Below are 20,177 nucleotides of genomic sequence, written 5' to 3'. Positions count from 1 at the left end.
TATTGGTGGCACTGAGAACTGTAAAGCGCATGGGAAGTCCTGGCAAGCAAGATATCGGGCAACTGAGAGAATATATATATATAAAAAACAAAAACCACTTGTAACAGGTACATGAAGCCATGACGGACTGCACTCCCAGAGCAGCCAGAGAATAGAATCTTCTTTAGCACATTCAAAAAAGGGCAGCACTCCAAAAATCCACTAAACACTTTAAATGTATTTAGCATATTGCTGAAAGGGGAAAAACAGAAATATATATATATATATATATATACATATATATATATATATACATACATACATACACACAAGTCCTGGCAGGTGAGTACACCAAGCAGTTAACATTGCAGAAAGAGGCCTGGCAGGAGAGTACACCAGACCTAATCTGCGGTCGGAAGCGGCTGACACTCTCGGGGCTTGATCGTACAAATCCTCAGTGCGGCTTGACTGCCGGTGACGTGCAAGTGTTCGTGTATGGGTCCTTTCCTCTAGTAGGAAGTCCCAGGAAGTCCCAAGAAATGTTTCCTTTTGCGAGCAGACGGTGAGCAGACGGCGGCGACGGCGTTTAAGGAGGAGAACGAGCTCAGACCGGACCAGCACTGAGCTTTGATATCACTGATATTGAGGCGTACCCGCGAGGCACAGAGGTGGGTGGCCGCGGAGGCCCGAGGCAGCCTGCGGCTGCTAGCCTAGCGATCCCGCGGAGGCGGAGGCGCGGTGAGACGCTTGGAGGCCCCGTATCAGTGCCGGTGGGTCTTCAGCCGCGTAGCCGATTTGCGGCAGCCGCTTTGATCTGCTCTACAGACACCGACAGTGAGGTCTGTATTATTTGCACTATCGGTACCTTCTGCATTTTTTGTGCCATTTCATGGACTATTGATCATGGTCACTGCCTGAGTTCGAGCCCAAGCTAGAGCCAATTTCCTCCTCCTTCAGTACCTGAGCTCGAGCCTGAGCTTGCCGGAGAGACGGTGATTGAACCGGGGCTCGGGCCTGTGTAAACACATTGACACCGGTATTGATAAAGGGTAGTGGGTTGAGGATTTGAAAGGTTGCAGAATAGAAATTCCTATCCTGCATGTGGTGGGCTGTTGCAATCTAGCATTAGACAGCAGTGGCTACTGGCCGCAAGCCCCTCTGTAAGCCCCCTTAAACAAGAGCCTCTGAGATTAATCTGAGACAGCTCGTAGCTCGCTGACAGGAATTTTGGAGTCTGGGCAATTTGGAGTGGACAGTGGAAAGGGAGCGGCTGGGGCCCCGTTTAGGCAGTAAAAAGTTAAAAAGGGGGGAGACTGTGGGAGATTTTACTCCTTTGATCCCTCATTTCTCTTTTGCCTAATTCTCACAGACAACGAAGGGGCAAGAAATGGCCCGCTACAACTTAAGGAGTGGACAATACGTTGGTGATCTAAGAGCTCCAGAGTGGGATGGTTCTTACACTGAAAAGTCCCTGCATGAGGATGTGAACACCGTAAGTTCTCAAACTCTGATTGCCTCGACAAGAAATAACAACATAATAGAGGCACAAATTCATCAAGAACTTCAAGTGAATAAATCAACGGAGGGAGAAATTTTAAGGGACTCAACAAGAAAAACCCCATTTAGACAGTCGAAAGACTTTACTTTGACATCAACTAATATAAAAGGGACTATTGATTATTATTTCCAGAAATCTGCACAAGAAAATTTAAATGGACCTATGCCACATTCCTTAAAATTTTTAAATCAAAATATTAACACAAACGGAGAACAGCGGGTCTGAACTACTCATCCCAGTTATGGAGTTTTCAAGGACCCCAAATCATCTGTTGAGTTTGGTTCAGAATTTATAACCACATGAAGATAGATTAAACTCAACAGCGGTATCGAGAGAGGACACGGTTGTGTCTGATGGAATTTTATTAGACCAACCGGTGCAAATACCAAACATGACACAGGGAAACAAGAATCATGACCCTAATGATGGTGATTCCTCTCTCTCGGCTTTAAATTTTGTTTTAAACTCCTTGTGAAGGTTTTTGACCTTCTAAAAAGAGATGTGCAGACCCACACAGGGATTTTAATGGAAATGACAAAGGATATTGAACAACTTGAATTTTCAGTGGTAGGTCAAAATAATGTAATAAATTGTTCAGTTCTGCCCATGATGGTAAAGATGGAAGATGGCTTTACAAAGTATAGTGGAGACCTAATGGAAATTAAGCACCAAATGACTTCTCTACTGAGGGAGAATAAGGAGATCAAGGATTTGTTATTACAAATGAATGCAAGAAATGTATCGACTTCTCCATTAAACCAATATCTAGCAATTAAAACAAAAGACTTAGTTCCTGAATTGAATACTTTTGCGGATGACACTCCCTTATCAGAATCAGTAATGGAAGAATTCTGCCGATTGGCACAGATTGCTGAGTCAATGGTGGAACAGCTGGCGGAAGACCGACGGGAAGTTATTGAGAATCATGAAGAAGAGGCAGAAAACAGCTATATGTGGAAGAAGAGTTCACAACAAACCTATAAGAGACGGAGAAGAGAAAGGCGGAAGAACCAAAAGCAAAATAATACAGATTCAAAATCACGAGGTCGACAAGTAAAGAAAACAAAAAATGTGAAGAATATTAGATCAAAAAAATCAAAGGTAAACAGCTTTGTCAAGGGGATTTCAGATCCTGAGAAAATCCCTGAGAATCAAAATATCTCAGACAAAGATGGTAGGAGTATGGGTAATGATTCTCCACAACAAGAAAGAATTGTCAGGGTAAATAAATCCAAAAAACAACAAAGGAAAAGACTTGAGACTGATAGAATTCCCGAAGCAGAGGGAGATGTACATATGGTAAAGAAATCTATGAGTACTCAAACAGAAGGAAAAATTACAGACTTGGACAGAAATCAACAACAACTTGATTAGATCAGAGATTACAGGGAAGTTGCTAAAAAATAGCTCCTATATTCCTTCACAAACAGAAAAATGCTTTTAAAGTACCAATGCAGACCCAGATTGGTTTAAGAATTGCGCCAATATTCAATCAAACAAAAACAAAGACTGGAGGTTTGGTGGCCACCCAAAGTTCTAGGATGGGTCATGTAGAGGACACAATACGTATTCAAACATCTATATCGAATACGGACTACCAAGATCAATCCGAAGAGGTTGGAAGAGAAGAGACTATTAATGTTCCGGTGGGAAACTCATCCTCTGAAATGGCAACTGAAAGAATAACAAATCCCCAAGATGATCCGAATCCATATGCAATCCCGAGACTTTGGTTTACTAATGAGGAAAATCGAAAGTCTGGTATACCACTGAATAGGAGTTCGATTCTATCACTGGTTAAAAAACTTCCAGAACTATATTTATTCTCAACAAAAGACATTGAATATGTTTGTTTCCCTAAACCAGAGTGTATCCGTTTAGTTGAAGTAGGATTTGTTTCTAAATTGGGGGTAAAAGCTTTTCTAAACTTACAAGAAAGATTAAGGGAGCTGGGTTTGGAAGTGTATGAGCAATTGCCATCTCATGCAATAGAAACGGCCGAAATTGAGGAATACGAGTTAACTCAGGGAAATGTCTCCTCACTGCATGAGACCCATCGGGGAAAAAATAAAAATATCAATGAAGGGTCACAACCACCATCTTGGTCAATGTTACCAGAGATAATTATGCAAGTCTGCCAGAAGCTGGGTGTATCGCAGAGGTCTCTTTAATAGTGACAAATTGAGGATCACTAGTTGGAACTCTCGGGGATCCAGTTCATTTAAAAATAATAAAATGAGTGCGTTGTTATTTGGGGGGAATGATTGGATCCTGTTACAGGAAACATGGTTAGTAAACACCCCGGAACTCGAAGGCTTTAAATTGATAGCACAATCAGCTAACCGACGGGAGGTTTGCTGATCGCCTGTAGAAAGATTTTATTCAAAGAAATATCAATGTTATCCTGTAAACAGGAAGGAATTCTGGTGGTGAGAGTGGTCACTCCCCTCAAAAGCTTTCCAGCTAAAGAGATAATAATTGTGAATTTGTACTGGAACCCCGTGAGGGAAAAACTCTCAAAGTTTCTAGAAACAATTGCGGTAGCCCTTAGTGATATTAATATAACGTACCCTGGGGCACACATATTGGTCGCACGAGACTTAAATTCGCAATGTATCAATTGCAAATGCCACACAGGGAAAATGAAAGAAGTAACAAATAACGGGAGAAAGTGGTCGAACTTCTTTGAGGATTGGGACTTAAAATTCCTAAACGGCTCCATAGAAGGTGATGTTCCATCGGTTACAACGTGGGAGAGGGGTTCATCAGAGTCGACATTGGATTATATGCTTTTATCAACAGAGTGTTTTGATTCTTGTATACATTTTTCAGTGGCAGATGGTGGAACAAGTGACCATAAGCGATTAGTTGCACATTTAAACTGGTGTAGTGAGGAAATAATAGAGATTTGGGACCAGCGAGTAGAAGTTAATGCACAGAGAAATCGGTTGGTAAAATAAAAGAGGGAAGGGGAGCGGTTAAATAAAGCCCTGGATGGACTTTCCAACTGGGGAGATCCAAATATTTTGCATCAGCATTGTGACCCATCACGGTTCCATGAATTTCTGTGGTCAATTGACCCCCCGTTAAGTACCCAGAAGGGTTTTCAGCGAGTACACAAACACTTTTTCGATGAAGCAGTTTGGGTAAAAAAACGCGAGACGCAAATACAGTTAAGACTTGCTAAGAAACGGGCTAAAAACTCACTAGAATTAAAGATAGAATCAAAAAAAAATTAAGAACGATCTGAAGAGCTGGTCTAGACAACATAGAGAAGAATTATGGCAGAAGGATGGGGAAGAGATGCTGCGTGCATTACAAAATAATTCCTCGCGAAACTTCTGGTCACTAGTAAACGCTTCCCAAATACATCAAACCATTGCTCAGACGAATAATGTGTCGGAAGTAAGTTGGCTAACCTATTTCGGCGTAAAATATCAGGAACCAGTGGGAGGACAAAAATATATAGGCGACAACGGAAATTGGGGTTTAAACTTTGACAAAGAGGATATTTTGAATCTGATCATAAAATCCTCGGCGTTGAGATCTGCGGGCCCAAATGGTCTAACTTATCAAGTCCTCAAAGGAAATGGGACATTGTGTGCTGAAATCCTATATACCTTGTACAAGAAAGTGATTGTAAATAGAATAATTCCATCATCTTGGAAGACCGCAATTATAATCCCGATTTTCAAGAAGGGGGATCGCAAAAACCCTATTAGTTAGAGGCCAATTACATTGCTTGACGTGGAGAGTAAGTTGTTTACCAGTCTGATATTAAGAGAACTCGAAACATGGGCGAAACAAAACAACATAATCCCTAAACAGCAGACCGGATTCAGAAGAGGTCATTCAACCTCTCTGAATGGTATAATATTAGCCTCATTAACAAATCTGAAAGATAAAAATAATAAAGGAAGACTTTATGGAGCATTTATCGATCTGTCAAGTGCTTTTGACATGGTAAATCGAGATAAACTTTGGGGCAAATTGGAACAGAAAGGGGCACCGAAAACTCTAATTAATATACTAGTAAAACTTCACGAAGGAAATACAGCCAGGGTAAGATTAGATATGGACGGACATTTGTCAGAATATATAAGTATAGATAGGGGGGTCAGACAGGGTTGTATGGTGGCTCCATTTCTCTTTAAGTTTTATCTGGGAGATTTTGGAGCCGCCCTAGAATCCTCATCATTAATAAGCCCAAAGGTGGGGTCCTTGGCCGAAAAATGGCTTATGTATGCGGACGACATAGTCCTTCTTGACAGGACTCCCATCGGTCTACAAAGATTGTTGAATGCCCTCGACAAGTATATGAAATTAAATGACCTGGTGGTAAACCCTGATAAATCTAAGATTGTAATTTTTGAGCGGAAAGGCCTCAAAGAAACAAAATATCGGTGGTCAATTGGCAGTAACCAGATACCGGTGGTAAAAGAAGTAACGTATCTGGGCATTACTGTGTATGCGACCCCTACAGTTGGGATGCCGTATGGTGAAATCCTGGCTAAAGGGACATAACTAATAGCCCAGATGAAGAAGATTGTTAGCCTTTATGGTAAATTCTCCATTATGCCAGTTATAAACTTCTATGTGGCCAAAGTAATCCCTGTACTATTGTACGGAATTGAGGCCAAACCTTTGCTGTGGTCAATAGACTGGCAAAAAATAGAAGGTTATATCTGGAAACAGGTATTAGGATTTCCTAAAGGATTACATACGATAACACTCAGATATGAGCTAGGATTAAAATCTTTAAAATACGCAGTTGATTGGAAACTTCTTTCCCTGTATAGATCAATTATTGTGCCAATGACTAATACACTATACGGAAATCTCCTAGAAAATATGAATATTGATTCCTCATTAACTTTGATAGAACTCAAAAAGACGGCAGAAAACCTGCTGACTTATTGTGAATCAGATAAATTAATACTAAGCTCAAACCCGCTGAAAGTCAAGAAGTCCTTATCTTTGAGAGATTGGATCTCAACAGGGGATATGGTGAGATCATCCTCTATTCCTGAAGGGTTTTTTAAGTACGGGAAAAAACAGGGTATTGTACCAAGATACTTGATGAAGTTCCCAAACCCAAAAGGAAGACAAAACTTTATGAGGGTACGGTTAAACTTGATTAAAACTGGATCAGTATTAACCAAATGGGGAGTCACTGAAGGGGCCCGGAGTCTATGCACGGAATGCTCAGATTTAAGCAAACAAACCTTAGAGCACCTGCTAAAATTCTGTAAAGGCACTTCGGAAATTAGGGTGCAACATTTAGGGAATTCAGTTGGGTCATTGGATAGACTATCCTCCGACGCTTTTTGGGAAAGAATGATCGCGGGCCATGAAACAAAATTGACCCTAAACATTTTAAGGGTTTTGCAATTGACAGGTTTTATATCGTCAGAATACTGTTAATTGATTGTTGAAGTAAGGGGGAAAACTGTTTTATAGGAAAATTAGATATTGATGTGATGAATTCAATTTTAATATGTTAAATTCATAAGATTGTGATGAATTAGTTTTAAATGTTATCTAGATATAACTTATAATGTGATGTTTGTATGTATATACCTTTTTTTTTTCTTCCTTATTTTCTTTATGAATTTGAATGTGTAAAAAAAACCAAATGTGGTTATATCACAATAAAAAAACAAAAACAAAAAAAACAAAAAAAAGGAGAGTACACCAGGCCATTTTCGAGCTCCTGAAATGTAAAAATAAACACCATATCAGCTGAACCAAGGAAAGTTTGGTGTTTGTATCAAGGAGAAAGTTGCAGTAAAGAAAGACAGTCACAGAACTTACTGTTTAAAACATGAACCTGCGGAGGAGAAGGGGCCAGAGGAGACCAGGCCAGAGGAGAAACTGCCTGGAAAGAAGGATGCATTGTGCAGAAGCAGAGCAGGCTGGAGGGAAGCCACGCTGAGCAGGAGTTCAAAACGGATGCTAGGGCCAAAGCAGGCTGTGAGGGTCAAGAAGCCTGCTGTCCCCTTTGTCCAGTGTCCACAGTAGGAGCTGTGCAACACCGAAGCCTCCCGATCACCGCAGGCCGCTAGTAGTTTCCGCTAAGGAAGAGCACAACTATGTGCAGCAGAATTTGAGGACGCTGAGTGCTTCTCACTGGTGCAGAATTGAGACGCCCGGAGGAGGGGCGCCGACGAGTCAGTGTAAAAAAGGGAACACTCGTACCAGGCTGGAAACAAGCCTATCTGAATGCTGAACAAACTGAAAACCATTGCAATTGTATGGAGACTAAATCCAGTGTTGTTGAATGTAGAACAAGCTGCAAATGGTTATAAGTACTTTTGAGAGTGCTGCAAGCATTGTTGAATACCCAAGTAACTAAAAGATGTTATGAGCCTTTGTGAATACAGCACAAGATCAAAGCAAGTGATCAGCACTTAGGAATGAAGTGAAAGTAAGGTGGTGGAAAAGGGTGAACACCACGGAAAGAGTTATGCGAGATTCACATTGTGGCAAAGCCAAGAGAATGCCAGGGAGAATCTGAAATAAGCGTTGAGCAGATATCTGAAGAATACAGAAGCATAAGAAAGTGCCAATGGGTATCGGTTGTGTGACCTGTAATGGGTGGACCATGTGGTCCGACAACTGCGCCTAATCCGAGTGAACACCATTTGAAAAAAACCAAGGAAAGCAAACGCAAAGAAGCTTGCATGTTGCCACAGTTGCTTGGGAATGAGAAATAAAACAAAGCAACCTTTTTGAACTATTGAAACAATTAAGGAGTTAAACTGGAACGGTTTTGAAAGTCAAGAGATTTGAACCGATTGTTTTGAACATGGAAGAGCGGAATTATTGGTGAAAGGAACCCAGGACATTGAGAACTGTGCTGAACTCTTGGGGGAAGGGAAACCACAAGGCCTTTTTGGACCTTGGGAAAGGAGAAGCTGAAAATAAGCCAAGAGCTGGACGAAGCTCAGAACTTTATTTTGACCACTATTTCTTTTGTTGCTTGCATCCCAACACATATATATATATGTATATAAAAATTTAGTTATGAGGGCAAGTATAGGTTTTTACACAGACAGGCATTTGCGTTGAACTTACTGACACAGACTATCCTTAGTTTTCTTTAGGTAATGTGAGAAACCTGACAGTGTCTCACCCGTTAGTCACCAGAGATCTGTCATCTAGGTGGCTAGAACACGGCCATTGCTATTGGATCCAGTTCCTGGGGGTGGACCAGTAGGGGAGGATCACCTGGATTGGGGGGGGGGGGTGTCTTCGGGGAGTGGAAGTGGGACACCGACGGGCGAGACGCATTACCACCTTTCATCTAACCCCTTTTACCCATCCTACCGTGTAGGATACTTCGAAGCTAAACCCCCCCCCCCTATCCGACACGGACACTTTCATACACTGTGACAGGCAACAGACTAACCCCAGAGCCATTTACCTGACATGTCCCAACAAAAGGGTCAGGCAGAGTCAGGCAATTGACAATAACTAGGCGCACCCGACAGCCCTTTCCATCCTTGACTCCCGAGACAAGAAACTCCAACAGTTCAGCACAGACAGTGCGTCGGAGAAGACAGATAGGGACCCAAACTGTGCGGGTCCCAAGGTTGCAGGCAGCAACCTTGTTTAACACAGAACTTGTGTAATTGAACTTTAAAGAAACCCTAGTAAAAGGTTCAGAAGCATAGTGGTCTGGCGTTGTGGGGAAGCTTATTCGAAGCACTCTGACTGAAGCCTTTTTGGGTTGTGTTTTGTTGAAACTACGAGAACCAAGAGGCATAAGAAAAGCTGGAGTGAAGTGTCCTACGAGGGTCGAGCAAAACCCCTCGTACACTCGAAAGTCTTGAACACATTGAAGAAAACTGACTGAACTGTGAAACTGTCAAATGTGTACCCGACAGAGGGATGCCTGCAAATGAGTTAAACAGTGTTTATACCCATGAACATTTTGACAAGTGTGAACTCAGCTGAAGGATGTGCTCAATGGATAGTTGTTTAAAAAGACATTGTGACTGTTGAATGGTATGAGTGAAAGGCCATAGTGGACCCGACTGAGGGAGGCTAAAGTTGCAAGAAGGATCAGAGCCCGACTGAGGGGGATCCAAGGGGCAAAGAGCAATCTCCCAACGTGAAAGATTATCAAAGGAACGTTTGATTTTTGTATGGTACAGCAGAGACTTTACATGTAAGAGACTTGGCCCCAGAAGGTCCTGGCATCGTTGAACGGAACTGTAACCTTTTACTGCGAGGCCCAAGAGTGTGCTGTGCTCAAAGGTCCTGCCTTGTCCCGTGCTAAAAACGTGGGGGAGGGAGACCCCAGCCATACCATCCCGATATATCATTTGGTGAACACTTCTTTCTTTTCTTGTAAGCATTACACTATTTTGTAACTTCATTTTAAGGATTAGCAACATGGTTTTTTAAGTATAGGCCCTTTTTATTTGGCAAGATAACACTAGGACTGCCTTTGATGTTCGTGGTTTGCTCCCATCTTAGATTTAGATTAGGAATTATACAGTTCAATAAACACCCTTGAACTGTGATCACTTGTGTCCGTCTTTACTGTTGCCACCAGGAGTTCCTTACAGTAGGGAAATCCCCACCTTAGCCTTGGGCAAGTTAGGCCATACTCCATCCTGACATTGAAGAAAAATAAACCTGTTGTCTGTGTCTTACTTCGGGATGGCTTCACAGTTTTGGTATCTAAGCATCTGTTTGAAATAGGTTTAGATTTCAGTCTTAGTAAGACAGACCTGAGCGACCATGTGGCGTTACAATTCTCCCTAAGAAGTGATAAAGATAAGACGCAGGAGACTATGGGGAAGTTAACTCCATGGGAAACTGCATATTATGGTGAGAAAAGACTGTTTTAGCTTTGAATGAAAGAATACTTACTAATTACAATATTAAGAACTTCCCTGACTTCAGCGAAATTAGCAAATATGAAGAGTGGCTCGAAGAAGCCCTTCAATTGACATTGGTGGCCCAAGGAAAACAAGTTTATAGTGTGAGAGGGAGACGGACAGAATTATTGATCGGAATATAGTTTTAAAAAGTTAAAGAGAAATTAAGGAAATCAATATACTCTTTTAACGAACAGTTATAAAATTGGGCAATAATAAGACCCCTAAAATGTTGGGTGACCGTGAACGTCACTCCAAACCTCGAATTTCTAACCAAGAGGTGAATCCCATTCCAGAAAGTACCTGGATGGAATATATTGGGAAATCTTATTATTACGATGATACACACAAGTCTGACCCTCCAGGAATCCTGGAGGGTTTTGAGGAACACGATGATTTCTGCAGAAGAAATCGAGGAAGCCATAGCTAGGATTAAACCATCTATAGCACTGTGCCCAGACAGTTTGGCCAATACAGTGATTAAAAATCACCCGGTGGGTTGGTCCCTTATTAGGACCAATCTATTTCGAATCATCATGAAATCAGGAAAAATTCCAAATAGTTGGAAACAAATCAACACTCATACCAGTATTCAAAAAGGGATCCCGCGAGTAGCATCCTAGCTATGGTAGACAGCACAGCAAAGATATTTTATTCTTTCCTTCTACAGAGGGTTGACTCTAGGATAAAAGAGAATAATATCCTGAGTAAACAATGGACAGGGTTCAGACTGAGGATCGGCACCTTGGCCAATTTGTGGTCCCGGATGTACTTGATTCGATCTGCCCAATTTCAGAAAGATACCCCACTTTACATGTGCTTCATTGACTGCAAAAAGGCCTTTAATGCTTGTGGACTAAGATTAAACAATTTTAGTCAGATACAACCGTTTAGCTCTGACTTAATTTAGAAGGCCTTCTTAACCCAAATGTAAAAACAAATGTTGGCTTGAAACAGGGCTGTACTATGTCCCCGATATCATTTAATATATACACACCGCAGACTTAGAGGTAGAAATATTAAGTTGTAACAAATTCCCTCCACTTATTGGACCACATCCTATTGTACGTGCAGTCGTACACAGACAAAATTGTCCTCTTTGATAAATCCCTGATTGGGTTACAACACTGTATGAGGGCCTTAGAGTAACATGCAGACAGAAATTATTTGATTAATAGGAAAAAAAACGCAAAATGTCTATTAAAGCCACAAAGATGGGAAGAAAAAAAAATGAATAGCTTCCACTGGAAGATTACAGGTAAACAGGTAGAAATCAAAAAGAAAATTTACCTAGAGATACCGATTACAGATACTATATGAGTAAAATCACTCTCAGTACATAATGGGCAAAGTTGAAAGAAAATACAATGTAATAAAAACATGTGTGTCCTTCAGAAATGTGGCCTTTCGTTGGAAGCGTTAAGGGTATATAAGAGTAGTATAATAGAAAAAATGATTTCAGAGCAAGATAATATGCCTATGTTTTCCAATTTTTCGAAAATATGGGATGATAAAGTTTCACAAAATATTTTAAAATGTTGGATGATGGAAATATATGATTTCCTGAAGGAGATTGATTTTGAGATTACATATACTCTTAATATTGATATTGTAGAAAAAGAAATCAAGCAGAAGTCTGTGGTATAGGAGAGAAATCGGAATATGCATGAATTAAGTAAAAAGCTATCCTTTTATAACTATATAATGCAGAGTTTTAATGCTGATGCCCCAGATCAGTAATACGTGAGGAGATTTATTCTCCAGTTGCGTGGAGAACAATTGCCAATGTATGCCAAAGTAGGTGCCTGGAATCTAGTTCCTCTATCTGAGTGTTTTTGTAGAATTTGTAATCTAGAAATAGAAACGTCTAGACACCTGTTGACCAGCGGTCATTAATTGAAGAACCTCTATAATAGAGGATATAAAGGTTAAATAGACAATGGGCCTCATTACAAGTCCAGCGGTAACCGTGCCGATAAAACCGGCAGGTTGCCGCCAGACTTGCAAATTTTACTGGCTACTGACTTGCCGGAAACACCAGGGATTGCAGCCCGGCAAGTCAGGAGCCGGTAAATGTAAATCTGCATTCCCATTTGAGTCCTATGGACTCAATGGGAATGGGGACCACAGAAGCACCGGCACCGTTAACAACGGTGCTGGTGCAGTCGTGAACTCTGCGGGCGGGTGCCGTTCTGCCCCTGGTGGGTGGAACAGCACCTGCCCGCAGACTCGTAGTGTGCCGGTCCGGTAACAACGGCGCAGGGCACCATTGTTACCGGACCAGCACATTTGTAATGAGGCCCAATGATAATTTTATTGAAGATCAAGCATGGTCCTATATTAGATTGATATATATATATATATAAAATCAATGATAAACAGCATACAAGACGCTGTTCCAGCGAGCAGCACTCCACACATAATAGTTCCAAACACGAGGTTTTCCAAATGTCTCATAACGGGCAGGAATCAACACCTTTATTTTCATATTAAGCAGTTTAAAAATCAAGTTGTCCCAGTAAAATCTTTTGCCAGACGGCAGCCTGATGCGTTTCGCCACAACCTAGTGGCTTGTTCACAGTTACTCCTCCCCAAGAGGAAGTTTGTTTAAAAACACCACAGTGATAAACATAGAAAAGGTGACTTGCACGATTAACACCATAACTAGTGGCCATGTTGGCTTGGGCTACTGAGTATAGTTACAAATCTTGTATATACATATATTGTATGCATTATGTATGAAATACTTTTGTGTTCCAAGGTTTGATTTTAACTATGAACACTTTACTAATAAAGAGAACATTTTTGGGGGGGAGTTATTCTTACTTCAGTTGTGAACACTTGTTTCCAGTTTCAAGTTGAAGATGTTTCCTTACACATTTGTATTGTTTTTGTAGTGTGAGGGTCTGGACAGGATGGTTTGGACACAAGGATGGCTTTTCAGTTATTGACATCCTGATACAGACAGATCCTTAGTTTTTGGTTGATAAGTAGAGAAACGATTCTTTAGCATAGGGCCAGAGAGGCATTTTCCCAACCCTTTTCATTTAATAAATAACTTAGACAAAAAGTTACAACATTGTGCCTGGCTCTGACACCTCACAGTATTCTTAAAAAAGTAATCGGCACAGAACCCTGTAGCCAATTTGAGCCTTTCTATTTCAGAATAGTCTGTGCTATTGGGCAAGCAAGGTCCCTTCTTGGCTAGTTCTAGCAGCAAATTCATATTTGCAAGCACAATTGACATCATTTTGCTTACAGTTTAACCCCAAAACAGAGAAAGGCAGATGTGGGGAAGAGGGGAGAAATACCACAGTCTTCAAAGTGCAATATGCGTAGCCATTAGAAGAATGTATTGCATCGCAGTGTCTGTATAATGTTGTTACACATACCGTTAAAGCGCACAGCACGGACTGCACCCTGCTTGCATTCAAGGGTTTGGACCAACTTCCCTGGAAGCTCTGGTTTCTGTGGTAGGGGTGCTGGGAATGCCATTGCAGTGGCTCACAAAGACTTCTCTCGTACCAAAGGCAGTGGGGGACAAGTGGATAAAGACCCCCTTACAGAGGCCAGCAGGCAAAATGGCGGTCACACATCTCGAGAGATCCACAGAAGGGCAGAGGCTTTGTGTTCAAATGTATGTCCTCCGCAATGGTTGGCATCTGGCTGTGGGGCAAAAGCATAGATCATTTAGTGAACAGCTTAATAACTTGGTCTCTTGGTAACTTGGACCAAAGAATTTAAAGATATCAATGGAAGAACTTTAAAAATTAAACAAGGCATCAACCGCAGAATCAAATTTGTTATATATGGGAATACTAAATTTCAAGGAGTAACTGTGCAGTGTGCGCTAGTCCTGTAAGTTACAAACACCTTGTCTGCTGGCCGCTAGTTTACAGCACGAGGGGTTCCCTTGAACAAACACCCTCAAATTAAACTTGGAATGGAAGTGCTGTCCTGCGCCAAGACCATTTATATGTGTTGCAGCAGTGTGAATGTATCAGAGCAGCTGCTATCCACAAGTGATATCCAATAATCAATGTCCACCTATTAATGGTTAATCGATTGAAACAATGTAAACTGTCCACAGATAAGTTCCACAAATCAATGTCCACACTTCAACGTTGATATTCAAGAAGATAATTTAGTCAATACAGCCGACACGTGTTTCGACCTATGGGTCGTTCTCAAGGCTGTTATAATATAATACCAAACATAAATATAACACAAAAGCAACCTATACCAAATTGCTTGCAAATGATTGCACAAACTAAAATTCTCAACCCAAAAATGGTTGCGTCTCACTAGGACATGTAAACGCACCGTCACTGAAGCAACCTATAACAAGTTACCATGTATTACTTACAAACAATGGTACAAATTTATAATTCTCAACCCAACAAATCCCATAATAGACAGTCAGCATAAGAGTAAACAGTGAAAGGTCACTAAGTTTTTCATAATAGGTGATAGGCTCTATACATATTGTACTAAAATGCATGATACCACCCGTCATCTTAATTCCAAAATTACTGTTGTTCAGATGTTCCATAAATATCAATAGATCTTGTTCAGTTCGTTTTCATATCATCAAGATATCATCAATAAATCTTTTCCATAATACCACATTGGTGTCCAGTCAACTGGTCGACGACAAACTGGTCGACTGCAATTTGGTCGACACCATTTGGTCGAATGCCAAATGGTCGAATTCTTTTTTTTTTTTTTATATATATATGTGTTTTGTGGGTTTTCGTGTGGGGAAAAAAAATAAAAAAGAAAAAAAAGGGGGTTGGGGGGGGACCCCCCCCAAAAAAACCAAAAAATGGGTAAAAAAAAAAAAATAATAAATTCGACCATTTGGCATTTGACCAAATGGTGTCGACCAAATTGTCTGTCGACCAAATGTTTTCGACCATTTGACTGGTAACCTACCACATTATCTTGCGACCGTGACTTGTCAGTCAGCAATTATTAAGGAAAGGGCGCTGAGGTCCACCTGGAAGGGAACCCAACAAAATAGGCTCCTTACTCAGTCATGTTGCTTTTCGGCAACCGATTTAATTACTGTTATCCATTAGAAACATACATTAGCCCATTAGGAGGAATTTCTCCATTTACATTGAGATTCTCAGTAATAGTTACTTCTTTTATTAACACACGACCTTAATATTGTAAAAATAATGTCAATGTCAATCCATTTTGGAACTTAAATACGGCGGTACTTTAGTGCACTACTACTCCCAAGGTTACTTGCAGTATAGCAGCAATGCATGTAGATCATGTGAGTAGCTTCAACGTGATCACGTTACGGGAATTCACGTGCTCCTACAGATTTATGCTCACAAACGGTACACGGCCGCTCGCACGCTCATCAGGACCGCACGTCGGGAATTCTCCCGTGTAGAAACTGTATTGGGTAAGTGCTATTATTAAGAATTTCGTCATGTCACATGCATCTAGAATGGCTTTGCAGCCATTTAGAATAGAATCTCAGCTGTTGCACACGAAACGGATGTGCTTGTAACTATTATAAATATGCCTTTCTAGGTATTAGGACCCATGGATTGTTCCACATTAATATGAGCATTCAAACCCTGGATATTTATGGGAAGGTTAACACAATGCGCATGCTGTGAGTATTTACCAGTCTTTCCATATACAATAGGGATAGTTGCTTTCTTGTTCTATACATTATATTGGACACCCTATTTGGTAACAAGAGGCATTTGTGCTCATTTCTTTGTATCTTTATTCATTTGTTAAACAGATTGGTTCAAATTGGCTAAGTCCCCATTTTAACCATACTATTTTGTTTTTCACGTATTTCGCATATCCCAATATTTCATGCACACTCAAAACATTATTTTGCTAAGGCCTAGGGTACACTTATTATGGTGTTTTAAAACACTTGGATGCTAGATAAGCAGTCTGTAAACACGCTTTGTGGTGTTCTGTTTGGAGGTGGCAACGCACGGGCCCTCACTTTCAAATGAGTTTCTTTATTTAATTATTATCACCGATTGATCAAGGTTACCACTATGGCTGATATTAATGCATATCCTTCCATTTTCCCCAACGTCACTGCCATGGATACACTTTGGTATGTAACTTATTTATATATTTTGTTTTTGGCAATTACCATGTTATGCCTTTTGTGTTATATTTATGTTTGGTATTATATTATAACAGTCTTGAGAACGACCCATAGGTCGAAACACGTGTCGGCTGTATTGACTAAATTATCTTCTTGAATATCAACGTTGAAGTATGGACATTGATTTGTGGAACTTATCTGTGGACAGTTTACATTGTTTCAATCCATTAACCATTAATAAGTGGACATTGATTATTGGATATCACTTGTTATATATGGGATTATCTGCCACTAGCACATCATTGGCAAACTTTTCACCAAATGCATAATAAATCTGAGATTAGATTTATAGGGCTTCAGCATGTAAACTTGAATAAGAGAGGTGGTGACAGGGTAAAAGCGCTGCGTCAGGCTGAAGCACGTATAATTTGTCTCCTAAATACAACAGCGACAGGTTTCAACAGTGACAATGAGTTGGTATTATTCCTGAAGTTGTATGAAGTAAAATTTACTACTGAGCTAGCTGTTATACAATTCTTAAATCTAACCATAATCCAATGATGTAATTAGGCTCCATTACTAATGCTCTCCAGACTCAATTAGTCTCTAACATGCTGAATTGGCATTTGATTACTTTGCAGGTAAGGGTTGCTAATGGGCAATTGTAAGATAATCATAAAATGAATCCAGTGAGCGTAACAAGCATTTACAGGAGTTAACAAGACATGGGATGCCACTTAGAGCGGGCTTGGAGAAGATGAAACATTGTGTAGTTACTACTTTGCACATTTAACACGTATTATAATACCGTATAAGTGATACCCAATAGTTACGTTTGTAACTAAACACTTATCATTGCGAAATTCGTCACCTCACCTAGTGTAATGATTAATTGTGTTTATCAGCAAGATAACATTAACTACATATTCAAATCGTAATTAGAATGGATAACAATTTGATTGACAATTGGCCCTGCGCCAAGTATTTATGAATGTAAGACGGAGCAGTGTTTAAGTAAATTACGCTTGTGCAAAATAATAAAGCGAACAGACGCGCCATTCAATCTCATTTTAACACTGTCTTTCATGGGAGGACTTTATCTATTTTTTCATTCCACGCTGAAAATATGAACAATTCCATGCTTGAAATCTATTCATAATAAATAAGGCCATTTCATTGTACTAATCAACAAGTTACGAGGCTCCTTTTCAAGATGGCGCCCAGAACTTGGGGAAATAGTCTGTGCTGGGGCAGGGAGCGCATGCACCATGGCAACGTATGTACAATGTTGCCATGGTTACAGTATATCAACATTATATCTAAAATGGCGCCGGCTCACGGAACTCCGTTCCAGCCGAAGCAAGAGACAGAAGCTGCATGATAAGCTTATTTCACCGTATTCTGTGAATAATTGGATCACAGGAAGACTATTTGATGAGTCTATGATAATAGCAATTAACATACAATTAATATTTGGGGATGACCTGATGAAAAAAATGAGTAACGAATTACGCGAAACTACCATGATAACATTTAGAATTTTTTATTATAACTTGGACCCATCGGCATTAACGAGATACAAGCTTATTGCTTGCTAAATAAGATATACAGGTTTATATAATAAAAAAAGAGCAGGTCAATGAATTCTAATCTATTGATAATTAGGTACCCAATATTAATTTAGTGTACATATCAACAAATGATGGTAAAGCTTTGTATATAATATGGGCAATTGTATTACATTTCTCGACAGAGACTTGGACTTTGGGATTAAACCCTTATATAACTTATCTGATAATCGCCACGTGGAACCTTCGTTTAAACTATTTCTGGTAAGCAACCCCATAGTTTTAGGGGTGTTGACATATGTTTGGCCAACATCAGATCAAGCTTGTAATATATGAAGATAATGGATTTACAATTTGACTAACGCAATATTATTATTTGTCTTTTTCATTTTTGAATACTGGATGTTTTCTTTCTTTCTGGTTTCTTGCTACCTTGTTTTCTCCATCCCCTTGCAATCCTCCCCATCACCAACCCACAATCTCTGTCGCTGAATTTAATTTCTTTTTGGTTTCCATTGTGTTGGGAACTGTGGAATCATGTTGGGCTATGGGATTTATTTGAATGAATTGTTTGACTCTTGAATTAATTGTGGGTTTATTTGCAAATGGGGTAAATATGTGTGCAGTTACAGCCGTGATTTGAGAAAGGCTCAGCCGAGCCGAAACACGTGTAATCATGAAGAGAGCGTCTTACTTTGACTAACCATTAAAGTACAACTATACTTAATGGCGCAGAGTCCGGGAGTTTTTTCCTTCAAAGTTAAGCATCTTATGACGATTTAGGCTTTTTACTGTTACACTCCAGCGAACTGCGACACAATCTATTTGGATTCACTACAAACCAACCCAACACAAAAGAGTCAATTAAGGATTGAAAGGAGTCGCCTGGCGGATCAACTTTTAACAAAGCCTTTTTCTGGCAGACAGCCTCATACAAACTCGGAACCCCTGTGCATGATACAGCTACTAGAAAATGTGTGGGAAGAGGTCCCGATGGATTTCTTTCGTCCCTTACAATCGGGAACGTACAAATTGTTGGTAATGGACGAATATTCCAGGAATCCCGACATTCAAACATTGCACTCATCAGCAGCATCTGCGGTAATACCAGTTCTAGACTAAATATTATATATCGTACCTAAAACAGTGAAGTCAGACAATGGACCATCATTCACTAGTCAATTTCTTCATTTTGCAGAATGCATGGTTTCCATCACAGGTGTAGGACTCCATTATGGCCTCAAGCAAATGGGACAGCGGAACGGTTCATACCAAATTTGAAGTGTGCTGACAGAATATCTAACATCACCAACAATCTCATGGGACAAATTACATATCGAATACTATGGGACTACCATAACACACCACACAGTATGATAGAACAATACCATGTCGATATAATGTTCAGAGGGCAAGATTACCGCAGAACATCTCAAGGGTCAACAGAACACCAAATCAGATATTGATGCGAGAGCAAGATACAAAGTCGAAAGAAGGAGTGCACAGACATTAAATGGAGAGCAAAACGTTCCCGTTTAAAGCAAGGGGACATAGTCTTAATATGCCAATCCGCCAAATACAAACAGGCCCCACCGTTTGACCCTAAGCCACTCACCATTCCAGAGACAAACCCCACACAGAGCGAAACGACAAACCCTACGGAACATATATTTCTTTAAAACGACTATGCAACCAAGATCAAGCAATGATACTGAAGAACTCTGAGCTGAGATTCACCTCGGTTACTGTTATATAAATGCATTTCTTTTATATTCTTTTTTTTACTGTCTTTTAATATCATCACTATACATTTAGTGAGCTTTGGTGGCATTTGGAAGAAGTTAAACAGAGATGTAAAAATGTCTACACATATCCTAGCTTAAAAAACAATGCTTCCCGTTTTGCTTCTGTATACTTGCATTAGCTCATGATATCTGCTCTTCAATTTCATCTCAAAAAATTAACTAACCTTCCATGTATCGTAAGATTTAAACGTAGTCGTTAAATGGTTTTTAAAACACATACTTCTGTATTTTCATTATCATCTCAGATTTTCGTCATTAATGATTGATGAGATTTTTGCT

The 20,177-nt window shown here is 40.1% G+C and overlaps 1 protein-coding gene across 3 annotated transcripts in view; it reads right to left on the bottom strand.

Moving 5' to 3' along the window:
- WDR83 (WD repeat domain 83) overlaps positions 1 to 20,177 on the bottom strand; it is an 81,887-nt gene that overhangs the window by 57,688 nt on the left and 4,022 nt on the right. For all 3 annotated transcript variants that reach the window (XM_069604105.1, XM_069604104.1, XM_069604106.1), the window contains exon 2: positions 13,821 to 14,094. In XM_069604105.1, the coding sequence (XP_069460206.1) occupies positions 13,821 to 13,923 (103 nt within the window). In that variant the 5' untranslated portion in view covers positions 13,924 to 14,094. The remainder of the gene's footprint in view (positions 1 to 13,820; positions 14,095 to 20,177) is intronic.

This window comes from Ambystoma mexicanum, chromosome 3q (genome assembly GCF_040938575.1).
Source record: "Ambystoma mexicanum isolate Mex_15411 chromosome 3q, UKY_AmexF1_1, whole genome shotgun sequence".
In the NCBI taxonomy this organism is placed as follows: domain Eukaryota; kingdom Metazoa; phylum Chordata; class Amphibia; order Caudata; family Ambystomatidae; genus Ambystoma; species Ambystoma mexicanum.
The sequence above is the reverse complement of the archived record's forward strand: the minus strand, read 5'-3'. Positions and strand labels throughout refer to the sequence as shown.